Raw genomic sequence first — 12,389 nt, 5'->3', positions numbered from 1 at the left:
AGTGCAATGGCGCGATCTCGGCTCACCGCAACCTCCGCCTCCTGGGTCTGGGTTCAGGCAATTCTCCTGCCTCAGCCTCCCGAGTAGCTGGGATTACAGGCATGCACCACCATGCCCAGCTAATTTTTTGTATTTTTAGTAGAGACGGGGTTTCACCATGTTGGCCAGGATGGTCTCGATCTCTTGACCTCGTGATCCACCCGCCTCGGCCTCCCAAAGTGCTGGGATTACAGGCGTGAGCCACCGAGCCCGGCTTCCACTCCTTTTTAAACATACCCTTGTGCCCCTTTTTGGATGAGACATTCTCCAAATGGTGGGGGTCACTCTCCAAGTCACTGGCACCCCACACTCAAGCCCATCATCCGCCCACCTCCTACTGCCACTCCTAACCAACGTCACACCCTGTCTTAACTCCTTGCCCAACCCCCATAATCAATGCTACACAAATCTCCAACCTTTTACAGGCCTTATCATTGCCCAGGGAAGTTGCAGTCATACACTGCCGAGAACACTGGGCCCAGCATAATGCCGTCTCCCGGGGCAATGCGCAGGCAGATACAGCAGCAAGGTCTTTAACTAATGTCAAGTTAACCCCTACCTCTGTTCTCTTCCCTACCATGGCCACACAGCCTGTATACTCACCATCAGAGAAACAGGCCCTTATACTAAAAGGGGAAACAGAATCTAATCAGGGCTGGATCTTCCTAAATAACAGAATCGCCCTTCCCCGGGAACAGGCCCCTAAAATTATTGCTAAAATCCACCAATCTTTACATATAGGGCCTAAGGCATTACACCGCTTTGCACATCCCCTCTTTTTCTCGCCAGGTCTGCAACAAACAATTGAGCAGGTACACAAGGCATGCATTACCTGCTCTAAGGTCTCGCCTCAGGGAGGCTTAAGGCCACAGTTTCCTACTCACCAAATGCGTGGCAACCTACCGGGCCAAGACTGGCAAATTAAAATTAACTTCACTCATATGCTCACTCACAAAAAGCTCCGCTACCTCCTAACTTTTGTAGATACCTTTTCAGGTCAGATTAAAGCCTTCCCCACCTCCCGGGAGACGGCAGACATGGTGCCTCCCTCCTTACTCAAGAAATCATCCCTTGTTTCGGCCTACCTGCCACTATCCAGTCGGACGACAGTCCAGCATTTACGGCCCAAGTGGTCCAGCTAGTCGCCAAGTCCCTCAACATCTCCTGGGAACTGCACATCCCTTACCATCCTCAGTTGTCGGGTAAAGTTAAACGGGCCCACGGGAGCCTCAAGGACCATTTGGCCAAACTTACCATCGAGGTAAAACTCTCTTGGCCCACACTCCTACCTCTTGCTCTAGCCTGGGTCCGAGCCACCCCGCGGGAGCCAACGGGTCTCAGTTCCTTTGAGTTGCTGTATGGCTGGCCTTTCCTGGTTTCTCACAATCTCCCTGTAAAACCGTCCCCACTGGCTTCCTACCTTCCCTTCCTCTCTCTTCTCCGCCACCTGCTTAGGGTGCACGCAGACCGCACCCTCCCTGTTGTTCCAGGACCGGAAGACCCCCTACCCAGCAACGCCTCTCCAACCAGGCAACAGCGTTCTCCGAGAGCTCGAACCAGGATCTTTGCAGCCCAGGAATCCTGGACTAAGGGCCCCACCACCAGGACCCATTATCTTGCACAGGCAAACTGCCAAACAGGAGGCTGTCAGTCTGCTGTCTCCATCCTCATCCCACATGGTAAAAGCGCTGTATTCGGTCCCAATCATGGGTTTCACTTTCAGCACGGGCTGTGTTTTCTTTATGACCAAACCAAGGACTACTGTCATTGGTGGAATACCGGCTACCCATACAGCTCTTGTGTTATTCACAAGCCGCAGCCTTCAAGCCTTCCCAATCGCATGCTCACTCGCTTCAGCAATGGTTCCTTAGCCCTCAACATCCGCAACCCCTGGCACAGCCGTTGGAATGCAGGAGTGTCCAGTAAAGTCTATAAAGATTATACCTGGCACCAAGTTAACGGGTATCCCCTTGTTCAAAGTACACTCTCAAAATCTCTCTCTCTGCTACGGGATGGCCAGCAGCTCCAGCCCCAGCTGCAACACCACAGTAAAAGTAAAATCCTCCCTTTACGTGCCTCCAGGAGGATACTTTTGGGGTAATGGGACCCTAACCAAAATTATTAATGCCTCCTTTCCCTTCCCTTGTGTGCCTGTCACTTTGGTCCCACAGCTAATAGTGTACGGACAATCAGAGCTCCTATCCCTCATCATACCCTCCCCTAATCACCGAAGCAAACGAGCTGTCTCCCTCCCAATAGTAGTTAGCCTCTCCTTAGCATCCTCTCTAGCAGTGGCTGGAATAGGAAGCAGAACGATGGACTACCGTATCACTTCAGCTGCTCAACTGGAAGACAAGCTCCGAGCGGCCATTGAAGCATCAGCCGCCTCCCTGGCCTCCCTCCAGTGACAAATCACGTCACTGGCCCAGGTAACTCTCCAAAACCGATGGGCCCTTGACCTACTAAAGGCAGAAAAAAGAGGTACCTGTCCGTTTCTTCAGGAACAGTGCTGCTACTATATTAATGAAACAGGCCTTGTGGAAGAGAAGGTCAACACTCTATCACCTCCAAAAAGACCTCCAAAAGAAACAGAATGCACCAGCTTCGTCTCTCAGCTGGTGACAATCCCCCATACTTACCTGACTAACCCCTATCATCGCTCCCATTATCGTAATTTGTCTTCTACTAATGCTAGCCCCTTTTCTTCTTAGGTTTTTACAGGCTCACATGAGGGAAATTTCCAGGGTGGCCATAAATCAGACGCTACTTCACCCCTATGTCCGACTCCCAACTAAGGCACCGGCCAACTGACCTCCCCACTCCGACTCTGTCCAGCAGGAAGTAGCCAAAAAGAAGCGGCGTCCTATATCATCAAAAAGGTTGGAATGTAAGGCCAGTTGCCTCGCCGGGAGCTGAATGGACACACCCACCCCTCTCCGTGCCTGATAACTACGCCATCACCTCAAGCTCATTATCTGGCCTCGCCACATGGCTTCCCCGTACCCGCCTCTGCATACCATACCCAAGCCCACACTCAGCACCAAACTATACACTCAACCCCAGCCCGCTGTTGAAAAACCCTGCCAAAAAATGTTAAAGAAGCCCCACCAAACCCTGCCCAATAGCCCCTGGCTGGCCCACTTACCCAGAGTCCCGCCCACCTACCAATGACAGCTCGCTCCACGCGCATCCTGTTTCCCAACAGCCAGTAAAGCTGCCTTCACTTTGTTTCCCAAAAGCCAATCAATTGCCTCCCCTCCCCATAAAACCCCACACCCTAAACAGCCAGGTACGACTTCTCTGGCCCCTTTCCTGGACCATAGAACCTCGCCCAGGAGCTGAATAAATTAGCTTTTACTTTTCTTATTCCAGCCTCATTTCCTCATTTAACTCGGCAATAGACCTTACAATCACCACATCTCTACATGGGCCTCTTGTAATGACAGAGCTTGAAGGATGCAGCTCCCTTAGAAGATTTTGTTGCAGGAGTTCTTTTCCCATAGGTTCTGGACACATCGGCATCTTGCCATACCCCAGTCTAGGCACACTGTTACCGTGTGGTGTGGTGGGGTCATTTCCTATGTTTCAGCTCTGGTCTTGACATAAAGTTCTGACCTCTTGGAGTCCCAGCGCCTCATTTCCAAAAACTCTCGCATGTGAGTGTGCATTTATTCAGCTGAAAGGCTTGTTCACACACAGGCTGCTACACCCTACCCCACAGTGTCAGATTCAGAGGTCTGGGGTGGGGCAGAGACTGTGCACAGGTCACAAGTTCCCCAGTGACACAGATGCTGCTGGGGCAGTGACTCTTCCTGGAGAACCACTGGCCCTGAAGATGCCTCATGTCCCTCCTACCCTGCCTCCAATCGTGGGATTACAGTTCCCAGAGCTCTTACTACCAGCAGCCCAGAGCTGCCCAGGCCAGTGGCTAAGAGGCTCTGAAGTCTGATTGCCTGGGTTCGAGCCCTGATTCTGACACTGCGCATATGAGTGACCCTGAGCAGAGTTTTAAACTCTCTGAGTCTCAGCCTCTTTGCCTAAAATAGGGAGAAAGAGTATTTCTATCTCCTGGCATTTGCAGGAGATTGAATGAAAAACTACACATAAAACCCTCAACGAGGAGGAAGAGTCCCGTATTGGCAACCCGTTATTAAGAGCACCATGGTCCATAACAAACTCTGTAACCCCTGGAATGTGTGCAACAGTGTCGCTGTGGCTTATGAAAAGGGAGATTTTTCACACAGAGAGAGAGAAGAATCGCCAGCAACCTGCTTGCTACACCCATACGCCTAAAAGAAAGGGCCTTTCAAAATGTCTCCAGTAATCAAATGCTTGTTTTTATTCTTTGAATTTTGGCTGCTTCCTCAGTTCCCAGCATGCTGTATGGTGGACAGTCTGGGCTGATTTGAGCCCATGTGTATGTTTCACTTGACTTGGGAAAAGAGCCGTTTACCAAACCAAGTCCATCTGATTTCCTGGATCCAAGACTTTGCCTGCCTCAGGTTTCCTTTCCTCTCGACCTAACCCTTTTAAAAATAGAATTACCCCGGTCCCAGGAGGCAAGAATGCTTCACAAATCCTTTCGTAAGTGACAAATGCAGTTAGGTTCTTCAAATCAGGAAAAAGACACCCTGCACTCAACGACAAAACAATGCTCCAGAAGACTTTTTTTTTTTCTTCTGGCTTTTTCACATTATGAAATCATGTGGGGGGAATGCAGCAATACACAAAGCAAAAAAAAAAAAAAAAAAAAAAAAGAAAAACAAACAAACAAACAAAGGGTTGCAATGGGCAGGTGTCAAATTAGGGGGGAAAGCATTTACTTACCAGGCTTGCCTGTTTGTTTTGCAAGCAAAGGGCAAGAAGCAACAGAAAAATGGAAGCAAAACAGATAATCAGGGCAGTTGTTAGAAAAGCAGAAAAAAATCAATTGCAACAACCTGGGGTGCAGAAAGCGCAGAAGTCTCTTTTTGTTCTGAATTTTAAATAGTCAATATCTGAGCTTAAAAGACATACCCTCTCCAGCAATGTTTGATGCGAATGAATAACAACAGCAGGGCTGATGTCATCCTGGTGTGGAGCATCTGTGAAAGCTGTATGGAGCGGAGCCAGGAAGAGCTAGCGCATGTCGAGTGGAGTTGGTTTAATCTCAAAATACAACTACTTCCACTATGGTCCTGAACTGCCAATCTCTCTGGGCCCGAGTTTCCCCTTTCACAAGGGATGCTTGTTGGGTGAGTGAAAATGGAAAGAAAAGCATGGAACCCAGGTGGGACTCCTGGGCGTGCTACCATGCATGGAGACCCTGACCCGAACCATGCCAGAAAGAAGGCAGGTCCTGCCCACAGCTACAGTGAGTCCGGCCATGCCTCAGCCCCCTGCTGTCTTCCACAAGGACCTTGAAATCTATGGTGACCTTGGCCAATGACCTGCAACAGTGGCTGAAGGAATGGCAAGCGTAGGCCCGCCACCTTTCTCATGAGAAAAGCCTTGGAATGACAAAGACGACAGTGAATGGGTGAATGGGGATGGGGAACAAGGAACGGACACACAGTGAGATATCCCTCTGTGTGGCAATGCTGCTCCTGGCCAGGGACACTGGAGGAGTCTCACGGGGCCACCCAGAGAGTACTCCAAGGACAGGAAAATGCTCTAAGGGATTGTGTGTACAGCTCTTGAAGAGAGGGACCCTCAGGCCAAACACGTCAGGTCTGGGAGCAGGGGTGGGGATGGGGGGTGATGTGTGGCCCTAATCCCTGGAGCCAGGGTGAGCGGAAGGCAGGTGGCACTCTCTTCAGGGCTTGGAAGGAACTCACACTGCCTAGGATTGAAAAGGTCCTCACTACTGTCACCTGCAGATATTCTTTGAAAAAACCGTGGGAGTTGAGTAATCTTTCTGCCATGACAAGGACAGGCCATTTATGCCAACTAGAAACATTCTCCACTTTTAATTTTCAAGGGGGAATGTCTGTTTATATCAATTTGGCCAGCTGAGCAATAAAAGATGGCTTGGGTAGCCTCCTCTCAGGAGTAAAAGCTCACATCCTTGCCCCCGCATTTCAACATTTACCAAAATGTCATCACCAAGGGCAAAAATCACAGTGTATTGCTCTGAGATGGAGCGGGATGCTTCCAGATGAGCCATGGAGGGCCTAGTGAGGTTCTCACATCCCAAGACTCCAGGAGGCCAAAAAGTTGTGTTCGACTTGCTAAACTCTGCATAAGGAAAACATAAATCCCTCAGCCTGACCATTTTTGCCAGCACTTTTTTTTATCTTATCCATATGTGTTCATAAATTCTTATACCAATTTAATAAAGAAGTTTCATTTGATAGAAAGCATGCACCGTAAGGCTCAACCTGAATAGGCTTTTTTTTTTTTTCCTGAGTGAAATGCACTTTGTTACAATGAATCACAATTAAAGCTTCTTTGAATGGAAATCACTCAACTGTTGGGCTCTTCACCATTCCTGAGGCTGCTATTGTATTTATCTTGGGACAAGCTGGAGGGGTGACATGGCTCATACATCCCACTGTTTGGGGCTGATGACCAGGTGCTAGCAGTGTCAAGCTTGCACACATAGAGTGTGGTCTGCAGTGACCTGGAGTTTTTACTCCATATATCTTTAGAAGAAAAAGATCTTCTAAAAACTGGTTATCGGGCCAGGTGGGTGGCTCAATGCCTGCAATCCCAACACTTTGGGAGGCTGAGGCGGGCAGATCACTTGAGGTCAAGAGTTCAATACCAGTCTGGCCAACATGGTGAAACCTCGTCTCTACTAAAAATATAAAAATTAGCCAGGCATGATGGCAGTTGTCTGTAATCCCAGCTACTTGGGAGGTTGAGGCAGGAGAAACGCTTGAACCCGTAAGGTGGAGGTTGCAGTGAGCTAAGACTGGGCCACTGCACTCCAGCCTAGGTGACAGAGCAAGACTCTGTCTCCAAAAACAAAAACAAAAGCTGGTTATCATGTGCTGGGCATGGTAGCTCACGCCTATAATCCCAGCTCGTTGGGCAATCGAGGCAGGAGGATGGCTGAAGCTCAGGAGTTTGAGACCAGCCTGGGCGATATAGCAAGACCCCATCTCAAACAAAAAATAGATTATCATGAACCTAAGCAAGTAAATAAATAGATAAACAAGCACCCCACAGCCCCAGTCATAATATCATTTCTGAATAGTGATCATTAGTGTAAAAACTTGGGCTTAGAACTTCTGCAAGAAAAGAAAAGAAAAACAGGCTCAGGCGTGTGTAGCTTATCACTTGAGGACTTTTTTCATTGTGGGCCAAAGCAAATTTGTCAGTACTGGCTGCCAGGGGCGCTGTGTTAAGAAGGATTCCAAGGCAGCGTCCAATCTCAGCGAGAAACAACGCTGGGGTCAGCGAACAGCACCTGCCACAGTCACAGGAGGAAGGGGGCAGACAATCACGCCATGGTCCACCGTCCTTGTCCTTGGGTCCTTGTGGAAAGGCTGAGTCAGGTGTTTTGTCATTTGAGTCTAAACTAAGTAGGGTCTAGGTATTTGTTTCCTATTCTCTCCCATAAGCAAAAAGAAAAACCCCAAATAACCCAACCAACAGAAATCTCTTCCCCACAAAGTGGAGAGTCTTCGGCTGGGTCAAATGGTGGCCGGCAGGTGACTGTCATGACTTCCCACGGGTGTGAATAATGCTACAGCACAGTCCAGGGGATTTCCAGGAAGCCCAGGCTCTCTGTCCTGGGGCAAAGCCATATTTTCTGGAATGCTTTGGTCCCTCCCTGAAAGGCTTCACACTTTACCAGAAACACTCCCTGAGCCTCTTATCTTCCCAGGCCCCCTCATAGTTCAGAAATGTCAGGGCCGGCCTGAACCCCCACAGGTCAGGATACCTACCTATCATCTGAGCGATGGTCTTCTCATACTCGGCCACTATTTTCCTACAAGAGAAGTAAAGACATGGAGTCATGACAACAGAATTCTTTTCCATCTCACACAGCGGGACGCCACAGCCTGACCCATGTCCAGTGGGGCCCCAACTTCCTGGGTCACCTTCAAGGCTGGCCCTCGCCCTGCACACTCATTCTCCTGGTGCCTGACTCTAAATATGCCCCTCTCTTATGCAAAGCCTTCAACACTCCTCACTGCCCACTAAGAAAAAAATAATACCAGGCAGAGTGGACTCAGTGCCTGTAGTCCCAGGTACTGAGAAGGCTGGGGTAGATTATTTAAGGCTAGGAGTTTGAGACTACCTTGGGCAACAGATCCTGCCTATACAAAATGAAAAAAAATTCATGAGGCATGGTGGTGAGCACGTGTAGTCCTAGCTACTCAAGAGGCTAAGGCAGAAGGTTCGCTTGAGTCTACGAGTTTGAGACCAGCCTGGGCAACATGGTGAAACACCGTCCCTACAAAAAATACAAGAATTAACCAGGTGTGATCGTGCACGTCTGTGGTCCTAGCTATTCAAGGGACTAAAGTGAGGGGGTCTTGAGCCCCGGAGTCTGGGGCTGCAGTGAGCTATGGCCGAGCCACTGCACTCCAGCATGGGCAACAGAGTGAGATTCCAACTCCCAAACAAATTTGACGATTGAAACTAAAGCCAAACCTTCAGTCTGATAATTGAGGTCTTTGCAGTCTGGGCCCAACCTCCCTCATCCATCTTACCTCCTTCCACACCATGTCATGAACATGGTGGCTCAATGAGAACAAATGATTTCTTGTTTGCTCTCGGTTTCTCATCCCCATGCCTCTGCCCACATTGTTCACTTTCCCGCTCTCTATTTCTACCCCTCACAGTCTGTTTTTCAAGGTCCAACTGAAATGCTGTCTCCTTCAGGAAGCCTTCCTTGATTTCTCCTTGGAATCCTGTCACCTTTTATCTGTATCTTTCTCCAAAGCATCTCATGCATCTGGCATCATTGAACACAAGTCTTATCTCCTACTGACCCAGAGTAAACTTCTTGGGAAGCTACAATAAACAGTCGCTGCACAAAGCATTAAGATCCCCTGCTTGTCATACTGCCTCAGAGCTGTCCCCAGGTGGAAGGACCCATGTGTAAAGAAAACCAATCTGCTAGAAGAAACTTCTCAAAAAGAATCAGGGATTCACCTACATTACCCAGCAATTAGTCCCCACAGGAGAACCAAGGATGGGTAACTGCTGAAGATCCAGGACCCTAACGACAGAAGACCACAGAGACCCCCTGGTCAGAAGGCCTGGGCTCCCGCTGGCCTTGTGCCTTCCAGCTGTGTGACCCTGAGCATGACATTCATAAAAGCTGCTTACTCCTTGGTACAGTAAGGATTTTCCTAGACCCCAACTTTCAGGGCTGTATGGGAAATTCAATGAGGGTGAAAGGGATGATGAAGGCAGAATGCATACTGCAGGGTTTAATGCTGGGTGCTGTCCTTGGCTGCTTGACCTTGGTCCTAAGGTCAGTGTCTCACCCCAGGATGGACTCCCAAGAAAGGTAAACAGGAGATGAGCCCCTGAGGGTTCGTTTCGAATCCTACACAGAAGCACTGCTGTGTTTTCTGTAATGAAACAACACCTCCTTGCATCTCAGAATCACAAGACTGTGATAGATCGTTGAGGCTCCCCTGTCTAACCCCATCACTGCTGAGGACACAAGGAGGTAAGGGATGTGTTCTTCAGGAAGCACGGAGAGACCAGGGACCTGAAAATACCTTAGCTGTGCTGCTTTTTCACTCTACCCTCACAATGACCCTAAGAGGCAGCGCTCTCACTGTTCCCAGCATTACTGATGAGGACACTGGGGTAAGTGTGATCCAGACATTCTTCCAGGATCCCAGGGCTGCCAAGTGGCAGAGCCCAGATGTGAATCCAAGCATGAGACACTGCAGCCTTTGTTCATAATCCTTCTGCTGTACTCCATTGAGGCACTGTTATTTACCCCCATTTTAAAGATAAGCAAAGTGAGGCATAGAGTTAAGTAAGGTGCCCCGGAGTGGCTGGGAAGCAGAGCCTGGTTTTCACCTGGTCTACCTCCAGAGGCTGATGGGCTGACATTCGGGCCATTAAATGCTGGCACATCTGCGCCAGCTGGTGACATCTTGAAATCCTACCACATCAGCTAGTAAATGGTATCTCCTGGGGGCCCCTCAGAGGTACAACTTCTCAAATCACAAATAAGCACTCCCCAGGCACCAAGAAGGCAAAGCTCCCAGGAGGCAAAAGAAATTAGAGACAGAACTTCCAGCCTTCCCGGGATGCCATGCTTCATGTTCAGTGCATGCAAAAAACTAGAGCCACCCATGCCCCTAAAATAAGAGACGAAACAAAGAGGTTTAAAAATAATGCAACTGCAGGGCTCTCGTTTGAATGTGAAATAGCACACTAAGCTTAATGTCCAGAGGTGATCACAGGAAACCACCAGCAGAAAGAAGGAACGAACAGGAGAGTTTCAGGAAGATCTTACCATGACCTAGAAAATGGGATATGATTACCTAAAGTTTGCTTTCTACTTAAAATGGTAGCCAGGAATGCAATTGATCTGATAATCAACTAGTATCCGCCATTGTACTTATGTACACTATATGTGGTGACTATATTTCTATTACAATATACCACAAATGAAATTAAATCATTTAGGCTAAAGTCAGGAAACATCCTAAATGTTCATCCACAGAGACTGGTTCAATTAATTATGTTACATCCGTCCAATGAACTATTAAGCACTTGCTAAACAGAATGAGACAGAGAGGAATAAAAAATATGTCCAAGATATGCTGATAAATTTAAAAAGAGTGGGCTGGCCACGGTGGTTCATGCCTGTAATCCCAGCATATTGGGAGGCTGAGGCAGGTGGATCACCTGAGGTCAGGAGTTCAAGACCAGCCTGGCCAGTATGGTGAAACCCTATCTCTACTAAAAATACAAAAAATTAGCCAGGTGTGGAAGCAGACACCTGTAATCACCACTACCCAGGAGGCTGAGGTAGGAGAATCACTTGAACCCAGCGAGGGTGGAGGTTGCAGTGAGCCAAGATGGCACCACTGCACTCCATCCTGGGCAAAAAGAGTGAAACTCTGTCTCAAAAAAATAAATAAATAAAATAAAAAGAGTATAGAATAATATATACTGCGCGCTCTCTTTGGTTTTGGAGAAAAAAGAGGCTGTTTAGATTCACTGTCACATTTGTGATGAAAAATGGAAAATTCTTGGAAGGAGCCACCAGAAACAGAAGAGAGTCACCTGCAGGTTTTGGAATGGGAGGCTGAGTGTGAAGATATGTTTTGCATTGTAGATGTATTTATTTCAATGCATTCTTTAATTCATGTGCATGCTATTTTAGTAATAGTATTAGAGCAAAAATACTTTAAAAAAATAGGAACCATGTGTAATGAAGGAGAGAGAATTTCTACAGAAGACGCTCCCCTGTGGACCACACCAGCTCCGCTCATCATCAAACCACAGGTAAAAGCATCCCTCAGGCGCGAGCAAGGCTCGGCTCCCCAACTCACCTCATTTCCATCACTTCCCGCCTGCTTTCTTCATATTTATCTTTCCATTCTGACACTTCTCTCTCCTTGGTTATGATCTAGTTCAGGGAGAAGAAGAGAAAGGTTAGCCCCAGATGAGTGAATTCAGCTCTGAGCAATTCACAGATCAAGAAAAGGAGACAGTGAATAAATGGGGAATGAAAACTTCCTACAACAAATGATAATTACATTCAGAGAACTTCCCTGAGCATGAAAAAGAAAGAAGTCAGATATCAGACTTTCACAGTGCCCACTGGGGAGCAGCTGAAAGAGGCATGCTTTTTGTTACAAATTCAACAAGGCCCAAAAGGCCCATTGCACACAGTGTCAGGAAGATCAAAACCTACCGTCTGCCACACACCTTTGCCTGCAGCATTCAGAGGACCAAGCCTGTCTCCAAAGACACTGGCTTTGTGGACTGTGAGCATATGTGTTTATTAGTAAGTGGCAGGAAGAGCGTGGCCACGCCACATGCCACAGTACCTCTGCTCTGGCAATCTGGAGGGTGGAGTCCAGGTCGGGCTGCTGGAACAGAAGGCTCGCAGGCTTCTCCACCTCGGCGGTCCCGATGCGGGAGTACAAGGCTGTTTTGGAGATGGAGACATCTGTTGGGTGAGCAGCCTCTCTCTGTGGAATGGTTTTTAATTAACAAAAAAAAAAAAAAGAGTTAACATTAATCATATGACAAAGAGGATTACACTCACCCTCTCATGAATGGGCCAGTTGTATGGTTTTGAAACAAAGAACATCAGAAGTATGAGAAAGTGCAAAGACTGATGAACAGGGAAATGCCGAGTAGTGTCTATGGATGGAGATCTATCATTCTGCACCTGTGCAGGCAGACAAAGGGCTAATGGCAGAGGCCCC

At 48.2% G+C, this 12,389-nt stretch overlaps 1 protein-coding gene across 31 annotated transcripts in view; it reads right to left on the bottom strand.

The window, feature by feature from the left end:
• Window positions 1–12,389, bottom strand: part of TACC2 (transforming acidic coiled-coil containing protein 2) — a 257,255-nt gene that overhangs the window by 12,383 nt on the left and 232,483 nt on the right. For 18 of the 31 annotated variants that reach the window (XM_032281873.1, XM_032281868.1, XM_032281882.1 and 15 more), the window contains 4 exons: window positions 12,006–12,149; window positions 11,505–11,581; window positions 7,914–7,957; window positions 4,867–4,875 (listed from right to left, as the gene is read on the bottom strand). In XM_032281873.1, the coding sequence (XP_032137764.1) occupies window positions 4,867–4,875; window positions 7,914–7,957; window positions 11,505–11,581; window positions 12,006–12,149 (274 nt within the window). The other 13 variants (XM_032281896.1, XM_032281870.1, XM_032281877.1 and 10 more) reach the window with 2 other exon arrangements.

This window comes from Sapajus apella, unplaced genomic scaffold (genome assembly GCF_009761245.1).
Source record: "Sapajus apella isolate SASKATOON/1434 unplaced genomic scaffold, GSC_monkey_1.0 scaffold13, whole genome shotgun sequence".
Taxonomy (NCBI): Eukaryota; Metazoa; Chordata; class Mammalia; order Primates; family Cebidae; genus Sapajus; species Sapajus apella.
Note: the sequence above shows the minus strand (reverse complement) of the source record. Positions and strands in the feature narration are given on the sequence as shown.